Source organism: Manacus vitellinus, unplaced genomic scaffold (genome assembly GCF_001715985.3).
Source record: "Manacus vitellinus isolate BGI_N305 unplaced genomic scaffold, ASM171598v3 scaffold_57_pilon, whole genome shotgun sequence".
Classification (NCBI taxonomy): domain Eukaryota; kingdom Metazoa; phylum Chordata; class Aves; order Passeriformes; family Pipridae; genus Manacus; species Manacus vitellinus.
Genome location: NW_021940666.1, coordinates 2,948,458 through 2,972,777, shown reverse-complemented (window position 1 = coordinate 2,972,777; position 24,320 = coordinate 2,948,458). Strand labels below are relative to the sequence as shown.

The 24,320-nt window shown below is 38.9% G+C and overlaps 1 protein-coding gene across 1 annotated transcript; it reads left to right on the top strand.

The window, feature by feature from the left end:
• Window positions 1–2,863: 2,863 nt before the first annotated feature.
• CAT (catalase) lies at window positions 2,864–18,462 on the top strand. The gene is made up of 13 exons (XM_018081839.2): window positions 2,864–3,130; window positions 7,197–7,368; window positions 8,291–8,401; window positions 9,707–9,837; window positions 10,483–10,587; window positions 11,007–11,132; window positions 11,584–11,775; window positions 12,649–12,801; window positions 13,593–13,731; window positions 15,057–15,187; window positions 15,699–15,806; window positions 16,270–16,356; window positions 16,777–18,462. Exons 1-13 carry the CDS (start codon window positions 3,065–3,067, stop codon window positions 16,840–16,842), a joined length of 1,587 nt encoding a protein of 528 aa, XP_017937328.1. The 5' UTR covers window positions 2,864–3,064; the 3' UTR covers window positions 16,843–18,462.
• The last annotated feature ends 5,858 nt before the right edge of the window (window positions 18,463–24,320 follow it).

The window sequence follows — 24,320 nt, the reverse complement described above, 5'->3', positions numbered from 1 at the left end:
ACATATAAAATTATTTTGGGTGTGTATTGTCAGCTTGAAATCAAGACAGACAATATGTTCTGTCTTCTGTATTACAATGGACATTAATCTGTTGTTTCTATTCATACGTCTCTGGGTTTTTTTCCAAAATATAATAGCAACCTTCTTTTTCTGTCTGTATTTGCCAGACTCAATCCTCTGTTGTGTGAGTAAACAGATAAATATTAGTCTATGTTGCTCTTTCAGTGATTTTTCTGGGCCCTGATATTTACACCACGTGTGACAGCAAAAGGATGGGTGGAAAAGTCATTTGCAGAGGTTCCTGAGGTGCTGTAAATATCCAAAGGTTGGCTACTGATTAAGGCCAATTACTGTTTCAAGTCTTGAGAATAGATTCATTGTATTACTTCACAACTGGAGTACAGGCGGTGCTGAATTTGTTTCACGACTGAAAACATACTCAGTAATATCAATTATATTTTTATTACGTGAGCCTAAACCAGAGTTTTTATGTTTTTCTTTCTGACCTTATTCCTTGTGGCAGAGGTAGAAAACGTATCCAAGCCTCACCTCTAGATACGTAGTTTGGATACTCAGGAAGATACAAGTTTGAACATATTTAGTGGAAGTGTCAAAAATTAGGTTGCCCAATCCTGTGATCACTGTTCTCATCAATAATCAACTTAATAAAGAAGTAGGCACTCTCTGCCTTGTGCTTCTCTTTTCTGGTCTTTTAGAATAAAATAAAGATTTGGATGCCTGTGTAATTTAATTAGCAAAGCAACAGGCACTGTGGACCTCCTACTCAACTAATTCCCTTGGGTGTAAAACACTGAATTATGTGTAGGTTTTATTTACAACACAATTGTGTATGTGTGTGTGAGTGACACTGACATTGCAGTTTTGTGTTTAAACTCACTTTAAATACAGAAAACAAAACACAAATGAAAAGCACCATGACTTTTAATCTCCCAAAATCTTAATTAAGGGTGAAGTGTGGTTTGGATTATGCCTCAGAAAGTCATGCAGCAACACAGAACCAGTCTCCCCAGGTAAATAAAGATGATTAATTCAGAATTGTTAATGGTTTGTTTACTTAACGCATGTATAACAGGAGGCTCACACAGGCAAATAAGAAGCCGCAGGAAACAAATATCAAGATAGAAGGGCGGAAAAAAGGAAATAAATGAAGATACCATAGCAAGAAACCAGTGGGATTCAAACCAGTATTCACTGCTTTCTTGACTAAAAAGGTAAAAAAATTAGAGCAAGGTGAGAGATAAATGTATTTGTGTCAGGCTTAGCTTTATATGACCTTTCTTATGAAACACAGTCACTTGGTTTTAGTTAAGCTGAAGTGCAAACACTGTTTGCAATACATGCCATTGATGTTGCCACCTGCTCTCCCTTGGGTTTTATTTTGGCTTTTGCATATTTCCTTGGTCAATATTTAATCTCTTCTTGTTTGTTTTTTTATGCAAACACACACGTATGTATATACACATATCTTTTTCTCTAGCATATAATAAGAAGGGTTGATGGGAGAGGAAAGAAGTAGTTTTTACAAGTTACTCTTATTTTGAAGCAGATTTGTGACCAGCAAGGTTATCTACACACCTTGACCAGCAACGTTAAACTTTAAAGGAAAAGCAAACAATAGCTTTTCATGAAAATGTCCACATTTTCCTCATGTTGCTGATTAAGCAAACTGAAATATCAATCACTGATTCAAAAAAAATCATGTGTGTGCAATCCTAGTAGTAAATCTAGATGGTATAGTCTGATGATGTATATTTTGTATAGAAATATCAGAAACATAGGTGATCTTCCTTGCTCTTTTTTATGACGTTGGTTATCATGTTTAGGAAAAAAAGATTATGAGACTCAGAGACATGAAAGAAATGTACCAAATAAGGCTGAAGCAGAAAAAAGGGAGTTTTCTGTTCTTAATTCTGAGGAAAATTAATGATATTCCCTGTGTAGTACAGACAGAGGTTTAACCCTCTAATTCTCAATAACATATACTAGATAAAGCAATTGTCAGATTGAAATAATGAGCTAGACAACTCTTTGTGTCTGTTAAGAGAAAAGAATGCAAACATAATCTCGTAAATAAGCATTTTAAGATAGAATATTCATGTTGCTCAAATGTTTTACCTCAGAATTAGGAAAAACAACCAGCTGTTAACCACTTTTATCAGCTGTGGTACATGAATTAGGCACAAAGCCAGATCCCCTTTAGCGTTACCAGTGCCTAATGGGAGAACAGTATTTATCTCATGATTCGTAAGCATAACTACATTATTAATTCAAAAGTGGGTTTTTTAAGGGTATACATTCAGAGTTCTAAAGAAATACTCTTTACTATTGGGCACATACGATTATTACCAGTGTTAATGTATGACCTGTACCTCGTTTAAGGTACAAGAGCGAGCCTTTATATAGCTACACATTTATATAGTTTGTATAGTTGTATTTGGTCACTTTGATTTTGCAGTTTACAAACATCTTTTTCCTGCCGAAAACCAACCCTGCCTCTGAAACTCCGTAAGCAAGTGCAGCCTTCACAGCGCCCTGAGCCTGTAATTTCTTAACAACACCTCCACCCTCAGCGGCTGTAGAAAGCTCCGGCATCTCAAAATTTAAATCCGAGCCGAAAAAAAGTACTTTCACAGCTCCGTATTAGTTAATTACACCGCAGCAAGGGAACGCCGCGGCCCCACCGCCCTCTCGGGGCGAGGCGGCGGGCGGTGCCTCGCAGGGCCTGATTGACGTGCCTGTTGGCCAATCACAGGTCGATCTGGCAGCTGGCGGCGATTCTATTGGCTGAGGGGGTAGCGGGGGGCGGGCGCAGTGCCGGGGGTAGGAGCCGTGCGCGGGGTGCCTCCCGCTACCCGCTGGTGCTGAGGGTCCCCGAGGGTGACACTGTGACACGGTGACAGGGCGGTGACAAGGCGGCAGAGCGACCTCTCCGGCGCTGCCTCCTCGCTGGGAGCGAGCGCAGCCCCTCTGCTCCTGCTTTCCCGCAGCTCCCGCTTCCCTCCTCGCCGCCCTTCCTGCCTCGGGGGTCGCCCGCGATCGCAAAATGGCCGACGGGCGGGACGACGCCGCGGACCAGCTGAAGCAGTGGAAGAGCCACCGGGGCTCGCAGGTACTCGCCGGCACAGCCCGTTCCTCGCATCCCCGGGGGGAGCGGGCGAGCCCTGGAGCCGGAGGGTGCAGAGCCCGAGGCGTTCCGGGGGATGCGGGGCTCGCTGTGCGCGGGTGTCCCCGGGACACCGCCGGCGGGCGAGGCGCCCTCGCCCCGTTCCGCCCTCGCCCCCACGGGCTGGGGCCGTGCCCGGGAACAGCAGGCGCACGGAGGGCGGGGGAGCTGCCAGCTGGCCCCGAGCGATAAGGGCGGTCAGCGCTGCCTGGCCCCGGCATATTCCTTAGGCAGTAGTGGGGCTGCTCTGCGCCCAGGCCGGCAGGTCCTTGGGCAGAGATGTTGTTAATTTTTCTCGTCTCAAGTCAGATGCTTGCATTTCAGTTTGCTGTCACATTGGTAGAGCCCAGTGAAATTGTAACCAGGGAATAACATAAAAGATAAAGTGTGTTCAGCGGTATGTGGGGACTTGCTGACCAGGTTGAAGTGAAGTTTTTAGGAAAAAGTTCTTCCCTGAGAGGGTGGTGAGTCACTAGCACAGGTTACCAGAGAAGCTGTGGCTGCCCCATCCCTGGAAGTGTCCAAGGTTGGACGGCTCTTGACCAGCAACCTGGGATAGTGGAAGGTGTCACTGCCCATTATAGGGGGTTGGAAGTAAAGGGTCCTTTCCAACTCAAACCATTCTGGGATTCTGTGAAGTGAATTGACTGAAATCATAAGAGCATGTAACCAACAGCATGGCACTCAGCCTTCTGAAGATATAGAATATTTCCAAAATATTTGGGTAAATATATAAATGCTGCAAGACTTGATTTCCCTCATTCTTCATCAAATCACCGTGACAGTTTCTGTATGTATTTTCTGACAGAAATGTGTGTATTCCATTAAATACTCTTCCTGCTGGTTTTACTAAGCAGAAATCTTACAAGATGGAAGTGGATGCCTCAGTTCCCGCTGGTTATATCTATTAAGTCATCTTAATATTATTTTATTCTTCTCACTTCTAAAAGGTGCTGTGTGAGAACTACCTGCTGAATTGTGACTTCATCAAGCCCCAGTGTGTGTTATAATGGCTCCTTTTTATCCATGAGTAATACTTTTTGTAAGGATGTCGGCTTTTCTGTACCATAGCAGCATTTGAAAACAGGCCAAGGTTAATTTGAAGGTTTGGGAGGCAACCCATAGTCTGTGTTGCATAAGGAGTCATGAGACTTTAAGATAGAAAGTAGGTAGGACTTATTAGAATTTTAAAGTGAGTTGTATAAGGTACAAAGTATCAGTAATGCCTGGAAGTGTGTACTTTGATGTGTGGTGTTTACAACAGCAGTGACTAAAATTCTTCTGGCTTTGTTTCCCTTCTTTCTGTCATGGCAGGTTGGTGCTGTAATGAAATACAAATGCAGATTCATGAGTTCTTGTCATTTAAGGTTTGGACTGTATGCAGCTCCCAACCATATGAAAATACAGGCATCAAACAAGCTCAAGCCCAAAAGTAGTGTGAGAATTCTTCTTACAACTACTGTGTGGTTCTTTTCCTCTCCCTTCACACTGATAGAACTTATTTTGTGTGCTCCACAGGTTATCCTGAAACCAAAGTGAATATATCCTACCATTACAAAAGTAAATATTTTCAAATTCTAATGAGAATGGTAGAAAGGACCTTTCAGAAAGTCTACTTGCATAAACAAAAGAGACTGTACAGCCACAAAGCTGTTAATTTTTTTTATAGTCTTAGTTTCAACAAGCTGTGGTTTTAGCAACTACTTCTAGTAGTCCTAAATGTGATCATTAGAGATGAAGTGGGTTTTAGACCTGTTGAGCTGGGAAGGGCTGCGTTACCTCTTCAAACCTTCACTCTTTGTGGCATGGCTTACAACTAATATTCAAACGTTTTTTCTACCCTTAAGATAATCTCACAGATATTTTAAAGGCACAGGTGAATCAAAAAGTCTCTTTAAGACTAAGGATACATTTCCTCCTCCATTCTGTCTTATACCAAGCTGTTGCAAGGTCTTTGCAGAGGAAAAGCTCATAGATGTAGTATATGCATTATAGTTCTGCCTCTGTGTGTTTAAACCTACTGGGCTGCTTAGAATTGATGAAGAATTCTGAGGTAGCGAGAGCTCTAATTCCACAGAATTTGTCTATGTTTCTCTGTGGACTGAGTGAAACTTGGTTGATGCTTCCAGATGACATACTCTTGCATATTTCCATTGACAAACCGTAGATAATGTTTTGATTTAAGCAGATGTTGCTTTGACTTACGATACTTTAAATACAGGAAAGTTCCCATTTCAGCTTTAAGTTTCTGAGCATCATGTGCCTGTTTGTTATACGTTGTCTTTTTAAATGTTTGTGCACATTTCAGTGTAGGTGAGAATTCCAGGCATCCTGAAGGAATTGAATTTATGCTTATGTCTTTATGCTAATGAAGTGGTGAATGAAGAATAAAGAACTTGGATATTTTGGGAATGCAAGCCAGCTGAAGGAGTGTGTGTTGCATATTAGCAAGAATGTAGTGGAAATGCAGTTATCCTGTCAAATGTCTTTTATGTGGTTATTCAGGTACCTGAGCTAAACAAAGTGTCTGTAACTCCCTGTATTCTCTGCCTCATCCGGAGCTCTGGGCGTGGATGTGAATAATTGTTCTTTCCCTGCCTTTGGGGGTTGCCTCTTGGGGAAAAAAAGAAGTCTTCCATCAGAATTTTGTCTGTTTACCGTAATTAAACCCCTTAAAGCAGAACTTCCCTTGTCAGTGTGAAAATTGGAACCCCCTGAGTAGCTGATAAAAAAGTGAAGGCTTTTCTCCTCAAGAGTTGCTTTTTCCTTCTCTTCACCATCCCTTTCCATCTTTAGAACTTTAAAAGAAGGAGAACTAGTTATGAGGGGCTGAGTTTATGCTGGTGTGTCCTGTGGTCCAGGTAGGGTGGTGTGGATAGAGAGCCCATATGGATTCGTGGCAGTTTAGTGCAATGTGTGACTGGGTTTAGTGTTAATCTGTGACTTGGGTATTTGAACTCACGCCGTTGCAAACTTTTATTTTCTTTCCTTTGTACTAACTTCTGTTCTTCTGAGTCCTTTATATGCACTGCCCTGGCTCCTGACAACAAATGTACTCCAGGAAGAACTGGCACCTGTGACCATCAGGTCTCTGGAGCTGATGGACCTTTCTTGCTATGTTTTCTGCAGTACCCAGTAATATAGGAGTATTGCCTTAGAGGATTAATTGTATGACCCCATATGTGATGCAGAGAAAGTCCTTTCCACTGGGATTTTTTATGAGAAAATAGGAGTACACTCAATTGCGGTGCTACAGAGTTCCAGCAGGTGTTTCTTGAAGTTTCTTGGAGATTTTTTTCAGTTACAGGATCATTCCTGCTGCTGCTCTAAGTAGCCTATAAAAACCTTAAACTCTTAAGGTGTGAAAGGGAGGGGAAAAGGATGAGTGTGGGTTATCTTGGGCAGTTTCTTTATAGACAATAACAATGTTAGAAAAAAAAGAAAAGCTATGATTGCTGTCATTTTGACAGGACATTTCCTGGCAGTAGGGCTTGTGTTGATCTTGGTCCTTCCATGGTTCAGGAGTCAGAATGATGATTCCTCAGGTGTTCCTGTTATTTTCCATAGCTCTTCCACACCAATAGTAATCACAGATAGCCCCTTTTATTCTTTATGCTGTGTGACTGTAGCTCTTTCCTTATGCCTCTGTCCCTGTACTGACATTACTTCCTCCTTCCTCTCCTTTCTTCCTTATTACTTTCCAGCAGCTTTTTTAGCTTTCTCTTCACATCCCAAATTTTTCTTGAAGCAAGATTAATAGTCTCAACAAGTGATATTTCTGAACCATGGAAAACATTCTTGGATTATACATGATTTGGACTCTTGTTCTTAAATAGCCTCAGACACAGCACTGGGATGCAGTTGACACATGTCTTTTCTGTAACTACTTCCAGAAACTTAAGTCATTTTGTCATATACTTGTTCATGTGACATGTAATGGTTGAACAGTCTGCACATTGTGTGATTAAAACACAGAGGGCTGAGTGTGATATTGACTGTCCCCTGCTTTCAGAAACCAGATGTCTTGACCACTGGTGCTGGGAACCCCATAGCGGATAAGCTGAATATTCTGACGGTGGGGCCACGTGGACCTCTCCTTGTCCAAGATGTTGTTTTCACTGATGAGATGGCTCATTTTGACAGAGAGAGGATTCCTGAAAGAGTTGTGCATGCAAAAGGGGCAGGTATGTTTAAACCTACGTATTTTCTTTGTGTAGAATTAGAGTTAAAAGCTTTGCAGGTAACACGTAGATTGTGACAATAAATTACATTATGTTATCTATAATTTAGTGTTATCAGTTATAATAAATCTATATGAACAACAGTGCTAGGGCCTGGTTTAAAAAAATCTCAGTGCCAAAACTTGAAGCACTGAAAAATTGTTTAAAAAAATTAAGTAGAAAAAATGTAGTTATTTGATTTTTACTGCATTTTCTGCAATCTCTGCTTCCTCTGCTTGTTCTTCCATAGTATCCCATTCCTCTGGAAGGGGAAACCTATCATCTCTATTTTAATGTTTGTTTTCATGTTATTTAATAGAGAATCTTGGCTTTGTCTTCCAATGTATCTGTCTGCCAAAGCAAGCTGATGATATAATATTTAATTTAAAACCCTAAATAATTTAAAAATTTATTATTAATCTTAGAAGGGTAGAACTATCACCTCTGATTTTTGTTATGTGTTACCTTAGAAGGAGCAGCATATGAATTTATAACATGGATGTACATGGGAAAAGTTACTCTGTGGGAGTGGAAAAAGTTTTGTTACTTCATCCAGCTTGCAAGTGGACCAAAAATTCTGCAACACATAGCAGGATTAAAGAAATAATAAAGATAAATACACAGATCGTGGCAGAAGAGCATCTTCTGTACTGCTACTGGGAGCTGTTAACAGTCAGTTAAGGAGCAGAGAGGGAGCACTGTGCAAATAGAGTGTTAAGTTTCATTTTGTGAAAATAGATGGAGTGCTTAGTGCATGGAAATGAACTGTGTTTAAACTGCTGTATGTTTGCTTTTGGCTTGAAGTTGTATGTTGGACCACAGTAGAATAACAGATGAGTGGAACGAAGGTACCTAGAGCTGATCTTTTGGAATTCCTGTTCTTCAGGAGCCTTTGGCTATTTTGAAGTCACTCATGATATCACCCAGTATTGCAAGGCAAAAGTGTTTGAGCACGTTGGGAAAAGAACTCCTCTTGCTATTCGATTCTCCACTGTTGGTAAGACTTTAAAATTACTGTGTACCCTCTCCTATGTGTGCCTTGGTTCCTGTGAGAGCAGTGTGGAGCGCTTAAAGTAGTTTCAAATGCTTTTTGCCAACCCAGTCCTCCTCTGAATTTAAATTAATTTAAATTAATTAATTAAATGAATCGTGTGTAAGACCTTCAGCACCTTCTGCCTCTTTCTGTCAGAGCTCTCAGGAGACACTTTTCTGACTGAAATGCGAGAGGGAGGGTGACCTGCACTGTTTTTTTCTAACAGAAAATCTGCTTTGTTTCTGGTTGGATCAAAATCAACACTTGCACACTGCAGCTTAACACTTGGAAGTTAAATACTTGTAATCTCTTATGCCCTGGGAATGTTTCGGGGATGAACGATGTAACCTAAATACTGGGCAAAGGAAAAGAAACAATCTTCCAGAAATAAACTCCAATTTTTTTAAAGAGTTGAATGCGTAAACTAGCGAAATCTTAAATGCTATAAGTTAAAAAATGCATTTTGATCAATATCTTGTCTGATAGAAAAAAAATTATAATTCATAATGTGTATGTTACTACTTTATCTATATTTAAAAGAAATCCTAATGAGGATTTGGTTCTGTAAGTATTGGAGAGAAAAAAGTAGTTCAAGAAGGCTGTGTCAGCAAAAATTAAGGGGTCCTGCTTGAGAGTAAAGACATGGAGCTGAGTTTGACTTTCCCTTCCTCTTCCCCTTCCCCCTGTTTGAACATGTTCTGTAGAACACAGTTTTTATAATGAGAGGATGAGTGTCCTGCTTATTTCATCAGGATGTTCTGAACACTTCTGGAACACTTCTGCTCAGCTGTTGTGCTTGGCACTTCTGCCCTGGTAGAATTTACCCATTGAAAACTCTGTCCTGGATGAAGCAGGAGGAATTTAAAGGATTACAATCCTTCCATAATATTTTATTAGTCACGCTGGTTAGATTGCTACCTTCTACATGAGAGCTTTAACACTGGGATTTGATGCACAGAAACAAATGTGCCTTTAGATGATTCAGCCTTATAATCTGATGATGTCTCTGTTAGTGATAATGCAGATTCCACTCTTAATTGGTTCATGTGGATATACTTGTTTTTCTTTCTTTTAACTTTAATGTTCGGGTGGGTTTCTGTTCGCACTTTGAAGTACTGTTAAAAATATGCCTAAAATTCCTTGGTATAGAAAAGACTTCAATGCCCTTTTAGGATATTATGGCCTAATTTCAAGTTATATGGGGTTTTGCTTACAATTTGTATGCATTTCCCCTCCTAAGACTTCTGTATGTCCATGTGTTTCTTCAAGCTGGAGAAGCTGGGTCAGCTGATACAGTTCGTGACCCTCGAGGCTTTGCAATGAAATTCTACACAGAAGATGGGAATTGGGATCTTGTGGGAAATAATACTCCCATCTTCTTCATTCGGGATGCAATCCTGGTAAGCACCAGGGATGAGGGTACTTTGGGAAAGACTCCAAAAGTTCATTCACATCTTATTCTTGCCTCACTGAGAAGTAAAACCTGTTAAACTTTGTTACATGCTCTGAACATTTTTGACTTGAAAAGATGTTACTAAAAAAAAGTGAATTTGAGAACTAATGGTTGATTACTTATGTGATTTCATACTTTTCACTCTAAATTTTCACTTTAAAACCTTCTTGCAAATTCTTTGTATTAAGTCTGATTTTTTTTGTCTTTTAGTAAGCTTAATAGCTCTTTGTAAGATGGTTTCTAGTGTCTTTGCATTTGTTTATAAGTCAGATCAGATACTCAGTAAAGTTACACAGATTTGAAAAGATTTACCTCTCACCTTATCCATCACAGAATGAAAACAGACTTTATCTCTGAACAACCTGTTTACCCTAATTGTAAATGCTTGACTTTACCCTAATTTTACAGTTACATTTGTGAATGAATTGGTTGCAGGAGGGATGTGACAGTAGAAGATTTTTCTTACAGCTTTGTCTCAGTTTTCAATATGCTGTTCTTTCATTGTGACACATATTGAAAAATTGTTTGTCTTGTTCTTGATCTCATATAATTTCTTTTTTTTTTTTTCCTCCTCCACTTCTGGACAAATTAGTTTCCATCCTTTATCCATAGCCAAAAGAGGAACCCTCAGACTCATTTGAAGGATCCAGACATGGTGTGGGACTTCTGGAGTCTTCGCCCTGAGTCTTTGCATCAAGTGAGCTTCTCCTTTGACTTTATTTAGTAAAATCATGCTATGAAGCATGTTTTTAACTATCTCTTCTCCATGTTTGATCTAGAAGTCTATGTAGTCTTAGTTATATTTGTAATTTAAATTATCCGTGCTTACCTGTTCCATGCTTATGGGGAAGATCATAACATTACCACGAGGTTTATGTCTACTTCTTGTGGGCATAAAACTTCACATAGGTTTAATTCCCAGTTTTCCTTTGTGCAAAACCAAAGCAGTTTTTTCATTAGCACTCTTAAAACTTAAACTGGAAATTCCTCAAGGAATTCCTAACATTAACATAACTTCCAGTGATATAGATTAATGCAATAAACAAACTTAGTCTTGAATGATCACTTTATCTTTGATCTGATGAGCCCTTTAATATTGTTCATCCTTCACTTTAGGTGTCTTTCCTGTTCAGTGATCGTGGAATTCCCGATGGTTATCGCCACATGAATGGATATGGATCACATACTTTTAAACTGGTTAATGCTGAGGGAAGAGCAGTTTATTGCAAATTCCATGCCAAGGTATTGATCTTTTCTTTTTTTTTCCATTTATATATTAGAGCTATATACCATGTTGGATTAAAACCATAAAAGTGTTCAGTGACTTTTCAAGTTTAAATCAGAGACAACTTTTTAGTGCTTGGACTCAAAAGGTGTGTGGTGTCCTTGTTTAATATCAGTAGCATACCTTTAATCAATATAGTGAGTCGTTGTTCTTGCTAACACAGCAGTCATTTACTAGACTATAAAGAGCTCTTCTTTGGGGAACTGTTTCTTGTTATTGGAGCACTATCAATGAACTGATTTTTATTTGAAAGGCAGCTGTTGAATGTACTGTAAATCTGAACTCAAATTGTTGCAAGTTGGAACATGGACAGTCTCACTCTTGGATTACAAATCTTGTTAAAATTCATTCTGATTAATGATTTCTGTAATACTTTGTAACTGGTGCTGTTGCTTTTATTGCTTTTAGACTGACCAGGGCATCAAAAACCTCTCTGTAGAAGAAGCAGGAAGACTGGCTTCTACTGATCCTGACTATGCCATACGTGATCTTTACAACGCCATTGCCAAGGGGGACTATCCCTCATGGTCTTTCTACATTCAAGTTATGACCTTTGAAGAAGCAGAGAAGTTTCCATTTAATCCTTTTGATGTAACTAAGGTATCTCTGATCCTGTTGTGAATATTCCATTTCAACTGGTTTAAGAAAGGTCAGGAGATAACGTAGCAAGTGCCAGAACCAAGCTTATCTGTAAAAAAAGTGTAACAGTTTCTGTGGAGTAGCACTGTTCTCTTACTAGTTCCTATCAATAAAGTTAGTCTGGCCTTTTTATTCTTCCCTTCTAGTTTTTAAGTGTACTCTTCATTATATAGCCATGATAAGTCAAATTCTGGAGATGAAATTGCGGTGATGTTGTATCTGATGTTACTCTTCCTCAGTGAAATAGGGATAGGGCTTGATTCCAGAACTGGATGTCACTTCAGAATTGTGATCTCAGATCAGAGGGTCACACCCTGAGCTCTGTTGGTCTAATTTTGTCAGACTTCCAATAGCTGTTCCTAGGAATGGCCTGTTGGAAAATCCTCACAAAAACTTGTACTACTCTTTTTTCCCCTCTAATATTGCTCTCCCCAAATGGCTGAAGACTTTTTGAACTTGAAAATAATGGCTCAAGTGACAAAGACAAGGCCAGTTAAGCTAGTTAAGTATTTTGAAGTAGCTGAAAACAATTGTGCCACCAGTTCCACCTACGAGGTGCATTCCTAGGCAGTTTTTCAAGCCCCTGCGGGTATTTGATTTAAGTACTCAAGAGCTGAGATTATCCTGGGATGATGAAATAAGTTGCATTAATACTCTGTATTAGTTGCAAAAGACTTCTTAAAATAAGACATTTCTCAATGTTTGTTAGCAAAAAAGAAATGTAGTAATGAATTTTCTCAATCAGGGCTTAAATCAGGCAAATGCTGCCTGGCAATTAAGCTAGATAATACTATAATAATGTTGGCTTTAATGTATGTGTGTTATGTCTTATAGGTTTGGCCACATGGTGACTACCCTCTCCAACCTGTGGGGAAGCTGGTCTTGAACAGGAATCCTGTAAACTACTTTGCAGAGGTGGAACAGATGGCATATGATCCAAGCAACATGCCACCTGGGATTGAACCTAGCCCTGATAAAATGCTGCAGGTAAACTGCAATGTGTATGAGATTTGACCTGGTGAGCATTGTTTGCTTTGCTGTTTATGAAAACATTCCTATCCCTGTTCGTGTAGCAGCAGTAAACTTGATGGATCAAAAGCAAATGATTTTTTAATTTATTTTTTCTGTGGTGGTGGTTTATTGATCACCATTTGATGTGCTCATGCAGAATTGAAATATAAAGAGAACAGGACAGAACTAAAGGAAGAGAAAATCTGGACTTTAGAGGGCATCTGCAACAATTACCAAAGTTGTCAGTCTGGGATGGATGAAGCCATGGCAGCAATGCACATTTATTCATGTTTTTACAGCATTTCTCAGAATTCTAAATTCTTATGAGTAAGAGGTGAACTTTGGTGCTCTAAAATACAGATATAACTAATTCCTGATACAAACCACAAGACTAGAAGTAGTATCGGATTTCTTACAGCTCACAACATTTGATAAGGCTCGTTGCAGTCATCGATGTTTGCATGCTATGGTTTTTCAGATTAAATCCAAATTGTTATTTCAAATTATATCTGTGGAAACAAGAAGGTATTTTGTCAGTTTTAGCTGGATAAACCCTTGAACTATCATGCAGTTCTTTTTGTGCCTCTCTTCACTCCCTCAAACTTCATAGTCAGAGTTAGTCTGTTGTCTTGGTATCTGTATGTCACCAGAACTGCTGAAGGTTCAGTTCAGTAAATAATGCATTTAAAAATAAGTGAAATAGTGTTCAATGCTTTGAATTGACATGTACCACTGCAGTGATCTCTTTTCTGTTTATGATATTTTAGGGACGTCTGTTTGCATACCCTGACACTCACAGACACCGCCTGGGCCCAAATTATCTCCAGATCCCTGTGAACTGCCCCTTCAGAGCCCGTGTGGCCAATTACCAGAGGGATGGACCAATGACTGTTACTGACAACCAAGGTAGGCATGCAAGTACCTTTCAGTGTAATGACACTTATGCATGGACTGCAGAATTCTTTTCTGTTCACTTCTCGAGCTTCAGAATTCCCAGCCTTCACCGCTCCTATTTGTGCATCCACTCTATCTCTTGTCAGTCTTGTACAAGTTTTGAGAATCAAAACTTCCTGTAAAACAGAAGTTTGATTGGGTAGATTACAGAATATATTATCTACATGTGTTTTTTTAAGACTCTAAAGAAGCTCATGGATGTTTCTGACACAACTTAGGCTTGTTTCCAGTAGTTGATAACGCTTAAATATAAGTGGTTTTCAAATCGATGTGTGTAACTTCTGCTTTCTAAAAAAAGACTAAATTATTCATTTTGTAAGCAAAGGGGGGGCAGGGGGAAGGAAGCTTTTGGTACCTGAAAATTAGAATGTTTGTCATCTTTACACACTTGTTATGATGGGTGTATATCTCTGCTTTTAATCCAGGAAAGGAGACTTCAGATGTTTGGATACGGGATGGGGAGTTTGTTTAAACGTATAACAACCAAGTGAAGCTTAAGATGTCTTTAAAAACTTAACAAATAGGCCTTTAAGAGAAAGGGGGATTGCAGAACACCTGCAGTAAAATTCATTCAGTATTGTTTGTCCCTAGTTATGTTCCTTTAAAGACTTCTAGAAACATACCTGTTAAAGGGGTTTAATTGAAAAAGTTCTAAATTAATTATTTGAAATGAAGAAACATGTCAAAGAAATATTTTTACAGAAATTAATTACTACCTCTTTGTTTCTACTTCTAGGCAAAATCTAATCTAAAAATAATAGAGGTGGGCTAAATGTCTTTGAGAAATCTGTATTTGAATCTGTTAAATTTAAAAACACTTTCTTATGCTCAGTCCACTTCATTGAACTGCTTTGCTTTTCTGATTTCCAAGAGATTGCGACAGGCAAGAGTGAAAATGGAATGTAACTTTCCCTCTGTTGAGCAGCTCACGGCCTGTCAGTGTTTGCCCAATAGTGACAGTTTTACACCTGAGAGTAAACAAGGATATACTTAAGCTGTGGCTCATGCCAAAATATGTATTCCCTTGGGCTGGGGATTCTGACACCTGCTGAGGGAGGAGAAGGAAATATTTGAAAAACAAGAGAACAGCCGCTCTTGGCCAGGAACAGATAATAAGTTCATTTTTATGCAGTTCTGTACGTTTGTGTTTAAAATACACCCTCTGTATAGGGAAGCTTATGTTCTTCTAAGCAAAGAACATTGTCTTCTGGCTTAATCTGAGAGTGCTGGCATCTGATTGTTTTGGCTTTTGGGGGGTTGTTTTTATTTGTTTTCAGGTGGTGCCCCAAATTATTACCCCAATAGCTTTACTGGTCCAGAAGATCAGCCCCAGCTTAAGGAGAGCCGAATGTTCGTTTCAGGGGACGTGCAGCGCTACAACAGTGCCAATGAGGACAATGTGACTCAGGTGTGGGGCATGGAAGGACAGGATGGGTTTACAGGGTGACTTTAAAGGATATTAATAGTGTCGTGCAGACGTAGCTCCTTTCTGAAGCATCTGGGCTGAGCTGAAGGTCTCCAAACAGCACAGTTCCATGAATAACTGAATTTTTGCTGGCAGGACAATTAGTGAATTGTCCCAGACCTTTGCCATCCATATTTTGGGCATCAATATATAAAAGGCTGCGACGTGACTTCTTGCCAGTAGTATCTGCAGATACACAAACTAGAGTGTGTCATGCTGTGATCCTCAATTCCTGAATTAGATCCTAACAGCAATATTTGTTTTCATTAATTCCATAAGCAACAGTTAGTTCAAGTTAGAACCAGAAGGAATTGGTAGCAGGTTTGCCAAAGGAAAACCCTCACAGGTTGGTTGCCTTTTGAGTTTTAAGTATTTTGAGTGTTTTGAGTATTTTCTAACTGCTTGCTTTTGGGAATTTCCAAATAACCCTTTTTTTTTTTTTTCCAATGGCAAGGTACGGGAATTCTACCTCAAAGTGCTGAATGAGGCAGAACGCCAAAGGCTCTGTAAAAACATTGCTGAGCACCTGAAGGATGCACAACTCTTCATCCAGAAACGAGCTGTAAGTGGCCTCTTTGGTTTTTAGCCTTGGCTCTTTATTCCAGGTTTTCTTCCAGTCCAGTAATTTTGTCAAAATGGCAACATGCTTATGGAAAAGAAGATCAGGAATTCTCTGAGAAGGCTGGATTTCTTCTTACACAGGAATTCTCAATACAGATGTGCCTATTTACATAATATAAATAACATACAACATGTTAAAATAACCTTTTCCTGGTGGGAAGAATAGGGTAGATATTGAACATTTAGGATGTATTTAGCTTGGTGCTTAAAAAAAATCAGATGACTACCAGTGTAATGTTTAGCTCTAAACAAGGAAAAGGCAGTGAGGGCCAGGAAGGGAACTCCTTTTCGTTCTTATGATACAAGTACTGCTTGTAAACTACAGAGCAGAAACATGCTAAAGAATATGTTTGAAATGGAGGAAAAAATTCCTGTTGCCTTTTCTGTTCTGTCTTCCTGTTTAGGTGAAAAACTTCACTGACGTTCATCCTAACTATGGTGCCTGTGTCCAGGCTTTGCTGGACAAGTACAATGCTGAGAGTGGGAAAAAGGTATGGTCATGATTTTTGTAGCTGATTTTTGATTGGCTGTGAATTCTTTTGGCTTCTCTTGTAAATCCAGTGAAGTGAGAAATTGGTTCTGATTCCCATTTGATTTGGAGGCCAGAAGTCAGTGGATGTAGAATTACAAAATAAGGAAACATCACTCTAATAACACTCAATTAAATGTTGATTAACCAATGATGTGCAATTACTTTGTGTCAACTGGGGTTTGTAAGGCTTCTGGAAAATAACTGTATGTGATCTGTGATGTGTTCAGGTTAATTACCCCCTCTTTGTAATGGTAATGAAGCATTTCCACAAGCCTTTCCTGGGCTCAGTGCTTGCTCCAAGGAGCCACAGCATTGACTCAAGTACTCATTTTTTCTCTGAAGTTCTCTAATTTTAATGGAAGTGTTGTGTTATTTTTAGGATGTGATTAGGACATACACACAGTCCGCATCTCGTATGTCTGTCAAGGAAAGATCCAACTTGTAAAACATCCTGCAGAGATTTGCTTTAGGAATTTTGCATCCCTGCAACTGCACAGGAACCAGTTGAACACGTTCATGAATGTAGCAGATCTTGGCCCAAACACAGGAGTGTTCTAAGTTGTGATTTACTGAGCTTCCAAGTGCTTTTATCTGTATTGGAAACCAGGTGACACGAGCTAATGATCCCCTCAGTAGTGCCTTTCAACACGAGTGCTTTACTGTTTGATATGGTGTTTTTAAAGGCAATTCATGGTTAGAAATTCTCTTCTAATCAAAATACTATCTAATTTTGTTGTGTCAAACTTTCCTGGCTAAATCACACAGTAGGATTTCTATAATGACACTGTGATTGTCCTCATGGATAAACTTGTAATGTTAAAAAATTGATGTTGCTCAATTATTTCTTATAAAATAGTTATCTGTATGTATTTGTAAATGCATCCTTTAAATTTCAGTTTTGGGCTTCCAGAGGTAAAATGTTATGCAGTAGTTTGAGTAAAATGTTGGTACGTCTCATTCCTTATGGTAGAAATGAAGTTAACTACAAAATTTAATCTGAATATAGGTAAATTTTATCCCAATATGTGTTTTAAGATAATCTTTGCTTGCTAATGCTTGGTTGGGATATAACTGACATAGGGGACATAGGAAAGGTTATTTTCTTATTCCATACACTGTCCAAGAAATTTGATTCCATCTTAAAGTCCTTTCAGTCACAGGGAGGTAAATTGTTCTTTCTAATCTGTAAGAAATTAAATAGAAAAATATAAATATGCCACCTGTTTGACAGATTAACCTCCAAATGCACAAATATTTTTAACTTGGCTGAATTCAAGCTCAGGGCCTTTCAAAATTATTCCAAATGGTTCCTGAAGTTCTGTTGTTTTACTGCAATAATCTGATATTGCTATTTCTGAATCAAGCCAGAGCTAGTTTTCAGAATAAGACTTTAAATTGGAATGTTCTTATGAATGTAGGTATCTAGAAAATATGTATAAAACCTTAATTTAGGCATGTTTAATGTTACCTAATATAATCAGTGTCCAAGGTAAATACAAAGCATTTCAGAGCCCAGCTACTAACACTTAACTCAGACAAATGTGATAAAAACATCAAATCATGCCAGTTTGGAGGTGATTTTTTCAATATTCAGTGCACTTTTGGGTCTGTCTTGAGTTGTATTTTGAATAGCATTATTTCCTGATTTGACATTTAAGTGGGAATTCCCAGAAGTGATGGCAGATAGATAAAGAAAAGTACATACTAAGTGCTGTCCCAATAAATTAGAAAGCTATTAATTAAAATCAAGTAGAAAGCTACTTTTTCTGCAGCTCAGTGATCTACTAATATATAGTGTTAAATTATCTGGGATAGAGGTGCAATAAAATAATATGAACTGATAACCTATTGTATTCTGGTATTCCATTGGATTTTTACCTGATCAGGCAGGTGGGAGCTGTGAAAGAGCTATGTGATTAGGTGGGGATATTTCTTGCTGGAACATTGAATCCTAATGAGTTTTGGAAAAGAGTAAACAAGGCCTAATCTTCTTAATTTTGGTTGTGTCTGCTAAGTGAATTATATTGTTGTCTTTTGCTTCTGAAATAAACTGAATTTAAAAATCTCTTGGCTACATGTTTTCTGTGAAAATGTCTTCAAATACTGTGTTTTAATCTAGGAAGTTCATAACTTCATCAGCTTTTTTTGGAGATGGTGCAGAAGCTGTTGAAGTTCTGGGTAATTGGTATCAGTTTCCAAATGTAGTTATTTTGTTCCTAAATCCCTGCTTTTTCTTTCCCAGGTAAGGAACTGTGTCTTGTACATTGTGAAGTATCAGACCATGCCCATAAATTATCATTATTAATAAATTCTTCTGTAATTTAGAGTAGTTTAGTAATTAGGCTAAAATTTGGATGGTGTCAAGTTAAAAAAGAAAATCAAGCACTAGGGAATGAGGAACAGAGAGGAAACACCTTGTGCAGTGATGAGGAGACATGGAATGGGCTGGGTAGGTTGTATGTACCTTTTGCAGCTGCCTTTGTTCTGAAAACTCACATTTCAACTACACAGTTGTGCTTAAATAACCTGTGTTATGCTGCTAAACTGGCCATGACGTGTGTCACACAGAAAACTTGGCTTTTTCAGAAGGTGCTGAGAGGGTTGGGCAACACTGGAAGAACAATAATGCTGTTTCTTCAAACAAATGAGACAACAAATCCATTTACAGCTACTTACTGTGAGAATTATAGACTGTTCACATGGCACAATCTCACTCGTGTTTTGATTTTGTGTTTTATTCAATTAAAATCAAACATTGCTTTGACAGGTTGTGTCACTACAATTTTCAGGGATCTATAGAGGAGAATTTCTCAGTGTTTTCTTATTACAGTTTTATTTCAGATGCTCATCTGTAACAGTGGAATTGATAATGAATTTGAAACTAATGTTTTGGAAATTACAGCTTCTTCAGGAGTTCTTCTCCTTCTCATGGGCCTTTATTCCTAGGTTGTTTTCCCTTTCCCAAAATGTTTGATCTGGAGTATCCAAAAAACCTGAGCAGATTCTCAAATCCTGTTTGTTGAGGTGAGCTGTGCCAGGACATGAGTGAGTTCATGGGATTGCTACATGTTATCCAGGGAAGAAGGGTGAGCTAGGCTTGGATCAGACTGTTACTGTTTTAAATATATTGGAAAAAGGAAATCAGGACTTTCTTGAACCCAGCTGGCTCATTGCCTGGTGGAAGCCATGAATGGAAATTGTCTCCTAAGCAGTGCATAGGTATCCATAACTTCAGCATCCATCAAACCAATCATGTTGATTTGCTAAATATTGTTATTCATCTTGGAGAAAAAGCCTGTTTGTTCTCTGGAGATCTGATACATAAATTCTCAGACAGGTGGATCTGTGAGTCACTGTTTTCTCACCAGATGTTTCCCTATGAGGGTGGTGAGGCCCTGGCACAGGTTGCCTGGAGAAGCTGTGGCTGCCCCATCCCTGAAAGTGTTTAAGGCCAGGTTGGACAGGGTTCTCTGTCCCTGGTTGCTGCAGGAGGTTGGTAGATGGCCCTTCTGTGACTTTTCTGCACTCTGAGTTTAGTTTGGTGTGGGGTTTGGGGCTTCAGAGCAGCCTTGCAGAAGGCAATCAGTCCAGAGAAATGTTGCATGTTCTGATCTCCTGTTGATAGTACATTATATGAAGATTTGCAGTGTGTGGTGAAGCTTGACCATTCCCCCCAGGCAATATTGTAGAACTTAAGCTGAAATTGTAGAACTTAAACTCAAAATTGTGGGGTCAGGACAAAGGTCATGACATGCAAATGTGGACTTGAGCATACCCTGGACTCTGTTGACATCAAGGGTGCAACCCAAGCAGTTGCCTAAGTCCATTTTGGACAGAACTGGAAAAGCACTAAGGCTCTATTTTGATGATTTGACATGAAATTAAGGCAGTTTTGCCAGATTTGTGGTTTATGTTTCAGTAATTGCAGGATCCTAACTTAGCTCTTGAATCCAACCTAAGAACTAAAGACTTTTAGTCTGTGCTGTACCATCTTCTCACAAACAGCTGTTTGAGGTACATACAAGTCTATCATGTTCCTGTTCTCTTCTGTGCCATATCAATGTACTTTTCCTGTGGAAGTTTCTCTCACATGAAAAATCCTGAGGTTTTCTCATTCAAAGTGATTTCAGTTGTGCAAATGGATCAGTCAGACCGAAGAATATTTCTGAAGAATCGCTGAGTTTGCAAAAGCTTGTAAAAGGGTGCACAGTTGCACACTCTGGGAAAGCAAATCAAGGCTGAACAATGAGGCAGTGGTGTAAAAATAACAGTTGAAGTATATCCTGATAGTTCCCTGTTAATGATGACACTTTTACAGCCTGGATTGCTGAGCAGAGCCTGGGATTTGGTTGTGTGATGAAAGCTTGGATTTTGTCACGCTGGAGTTCCACCCAAAGCCAAACTCCCACCCCAGAGCAACTGGAAATCTCCCTGAGGAGAGCTCTCAGGAGCTGGGCTGAAATTTATTTTTGTATCACTCACTGAAGCTTGGTAAACTGAGAGTTTTAATGCCTTTTTAATGAAAAAGATAAAATAATTTTACATTCTGGCTCCCAGACCAAAGTAGCTGAATCAAGGAGATCAAAGAAGACAACATCTTCATGATTTCTTATGAACCTCAGAAATTCACCTTGATCTTAATCCATTTCATTTAAATCTTTACAAGATTATAAAAGGCTTTTTGCTTAGTGGAATCTTATGATTCAAATACTGTAAATCTCTAATGGACTAAGTCAGAAAAAAACCTTGGTTTCCTGTTTCATAACGTGATAAAACAGAGAATGCTTTATATAGATTTGCTGTGTCAGTAAATGTCAACGTTTATTCTTTGCTCATTTCTCTCAAGTTTCCCCATTTTAAAACTTTGACCAGTATTGGGAACTTTGTTATTATTTTATTTTATTGTTTGTTTGTTTGTTTTCCCTAGTGCAATTATCCTCCTCTCTCTGATCGTTGATTCAGGATTGACACAGAAGTGGATGCACTTTCCTACAAATAGCTGGGAAGCCAAACTATTGTATGATCCTATTTTCCACACTTAAGTCTTGGGAATCTTTGACCTTGTGCATGTATTTTGTAAGAATTATTGAGGAGAGATAGATGAGAAATTCTGTTTGCAGACCTAGTTGCAGCTGCAACACTCCCCAGATAGACTGAAAATAAAAAATGCCTTAAGCCAGCCTTCCCTGGGATGGGAGCTGGGCAAATTGGCAGCTTTAAGCCTGGCTTACAGGATGTGACTGGATTGCACTGGAAGTGTGTGAAAAAGTGGTAACTGAGCTCTTGTGGAAGTTGGTCTCTTACTCTGTACATGGACTGTGTTTGTGAGAAGCTCTCCGGGAGATGGAAACCACTGGAACACCTGACTCTAAATACTCATTTCTCTCTTCCCCTTTAGCTTGCTTTATTCCATCCACTGCAGTCACTTCGCCCTCATTGCCCACGTCCAGCCTTCTTTTTGCTTCCTCCTCGCTTTTAAAAAACTCAATTAAACATGTTTCTTCACCTTGGCATTTTCTTGATAGAACAGATCAAAGGAAAACATGCAAAATAAATTGCCTGTTTGGCCAAACATCCCCTTTTGTTGGGTGCTGGAGTGAAGGTTTGACCCTGCCCGAGCCAAGGGCTGCACGACCTGTTCCAACCACCTCTGCTCAGGCCCTTACATTACACAATACCAGCTCTGCCTAAAGGTGGAATCTTTAGCAGGAATTTAATGTATTTTGTCTCACTTGCATTTTCCCCTCTGATCTTTCTGTTATACCCCGTTAAATCAGGCAGTAATTCTGGTGTTATTTTTTGTGTAGCTTGAGTTGAGGGGGAACATCAATACTGATGTGTATGAAGGAGATAAAAGTATGTAGCTCTACTTAATCATAGCTCCTGTATTGTCTACAGGGTCTTAATGCTCTTGATTTTGTGGAGAGAATTTGGAAAAAACAAGAATGAAGGAATCTGCTCATTTTTCCTGCTTTACTTATTGCAGAGTGCAAGATGCTTTAAACACTCAGTACTTTGCCTAAACACTACTCTTTATTTAGAGTTAAATAAGTTTCAAGCTTCTTTTAATAAAATTATGCATCTGGTAGGTGTATATGTGCAAGTTTATGAGGGCTGCAGGATGAGCAGTAGTTTCAACACTTCCATGAAATAAACATGGTGATTATACTATAAAAATTTTGGCTAAGATCTGTCAACATTTGAATTGACACAGCTGTTTGTTAAAATAGTCAAGATTTTTTAAAATTATTTGCTATTCAGCTTTACAACACAGAAAATAAAGTGCTTATTTCATTTATTTAGATTTATTTAGTATGTCTGTTAATGTGAGGTGTTGTATGCAAAATGAAATTTGTAATGCACGTTGTTGTTTCTTAAAACAGGGCCCTTTTCCAGAGAGATTTTATTGGAAAAATACTTCACTTTGAATTTAAACTTTCACTATTATTTCCAGGGGAAACTTGTCTCTCCTGAACCTCTGATTCCAAGATAAGACCATTGGAAAAGAACAGAATTTACCTTTCAGAGTTGCAGGAATCAAGGGTGTATTTTAGAATAAGTCAGTTAATATTTTGTGTTATTATATTACTGTTCTTCCCATTTGGAGAAGATGCTTTAGTGGTGATGCTTATTTTACTTTCACTCTGTTTCCATGTACCATAACTGTTTTACGTAAGAAGTTTTTTTGTGGTTTTTTGTTTGTTTGTTTATGCTTTTCTGCGGTTGTATAACTAATTTGTATGTGTTCCCTACCTTCTCTGTAAAATCTCACCCAGCTATCAAATATTTTCCTGAGGGAATGCTGGCAGCCTTTCCTCTGGGGCTGATTCTGATAGGATTGGTCAAAGATAATCGGCAACTCCTATTTGCTCTGGCATTGATCCATATTGCTTAGGCTTTATTCCATGTTTATCCACAGCCCTTCACCTCAGTCTTGCTCAACTTTCCTCATTTGTGCTAAAAACATTTATGGCTCTCTTTTTTTAATTGCGTTCTGACTTGCAGGGTCCTGACTGCAAGTTGCACCAAGAGCCCAATGATGTCAAAGGTCCAAAAATCAAATAAGGATCTTCAAAATCAGGCTTTTCATCTACCCAATAAATTTTCAAAGACTACTTAAGGTAATTTTGAAAGGCTTTTTAAAGTAGTGGAAATGAGTTTGTGAGTAACTGATCGTTTGACTCATTTACACAGAATTTTGGGGAATTGCTGCTTTTACTCCCATAGGTCAGTTAGGAGTTAGACTTTTAGCTGTTAATCCCTAACCATAATTGCACATTTTCCAAGGCAGAAAATGGTTTAATAGCAAATCTTTTACATGTTCTGGCTGCCTGTGCAGGGGTTAAAGGTTTTTAAGTAGAAGCCAGTGCTGAGCATGGTACATGTAATTCAGTCATTGCACAAACAACACAAAGTCCATTCATTGTATCAGCAGAGGCTTTTTTATATCTTACTTTTTACCTTCTGAGATTTCTATTTATATTAACTTTACATTATTCTCAAAAGTGGTTGTAACTGCTGGTACTCAGCTTTTGTTGTTCCCACAGTCCCCTTTCCAAAAGCTGGTCTTTTATTTCAGGGTCTCAGTACTGTGGAACTCAATTTAGACAAAGATCATGCTCTCTTACTAATGGAAAGATATTACCTCCTCTCAGGGGTGATTCAAGCACCTGGATCAGCCTCTTTCCCTGACTCACCTTTTGCCTGGCATAGCCAAAATCTGAGTCCACTCAGGTAATTCCATTTACCCTTGAACTCTCAAAACTGCTTTAACAAGCTTGACCTTAATAAGCTTTGACACACAAAAATCCATGTCTCCCTTAAGGCCTTGAGTCTGGGTCCTGTACTTTTATTCCCTTATGGTATATGGCCTTTTCCTAAGTCCAGCTGGCTGAGGCTACTTTAAAAAGGAGCCAGGGTCTA

What these genes read in the sequence shown, in the direction of transcription:
- CAT (XM_018081839.2), top strand. Translation starts at nt 3,065, where the DNA reads ATGGCCGACGGGCGGGACGACGCCGCGGACCAGCTGAAGCAGTGGAAG. An exon ending in TGTGCATGCAAAAGGGGCAG is followed by an intron (nt 7,369 to 8,290) that starts GTATGTTTAAAC and finishes CCTGTTCTTCAG; the next exon opens with GAGCCTTTGGCTATTTTGAA. An exon ending in TATTCGATTCTCCACTGTTG is followed by an intron (nt 8,402 to 9,706) that starts GTAAGACTTTAA and finishes TGTTTCTTCAAG; the next exon opens with CTGGAGAAGCTGGGTCAGCT.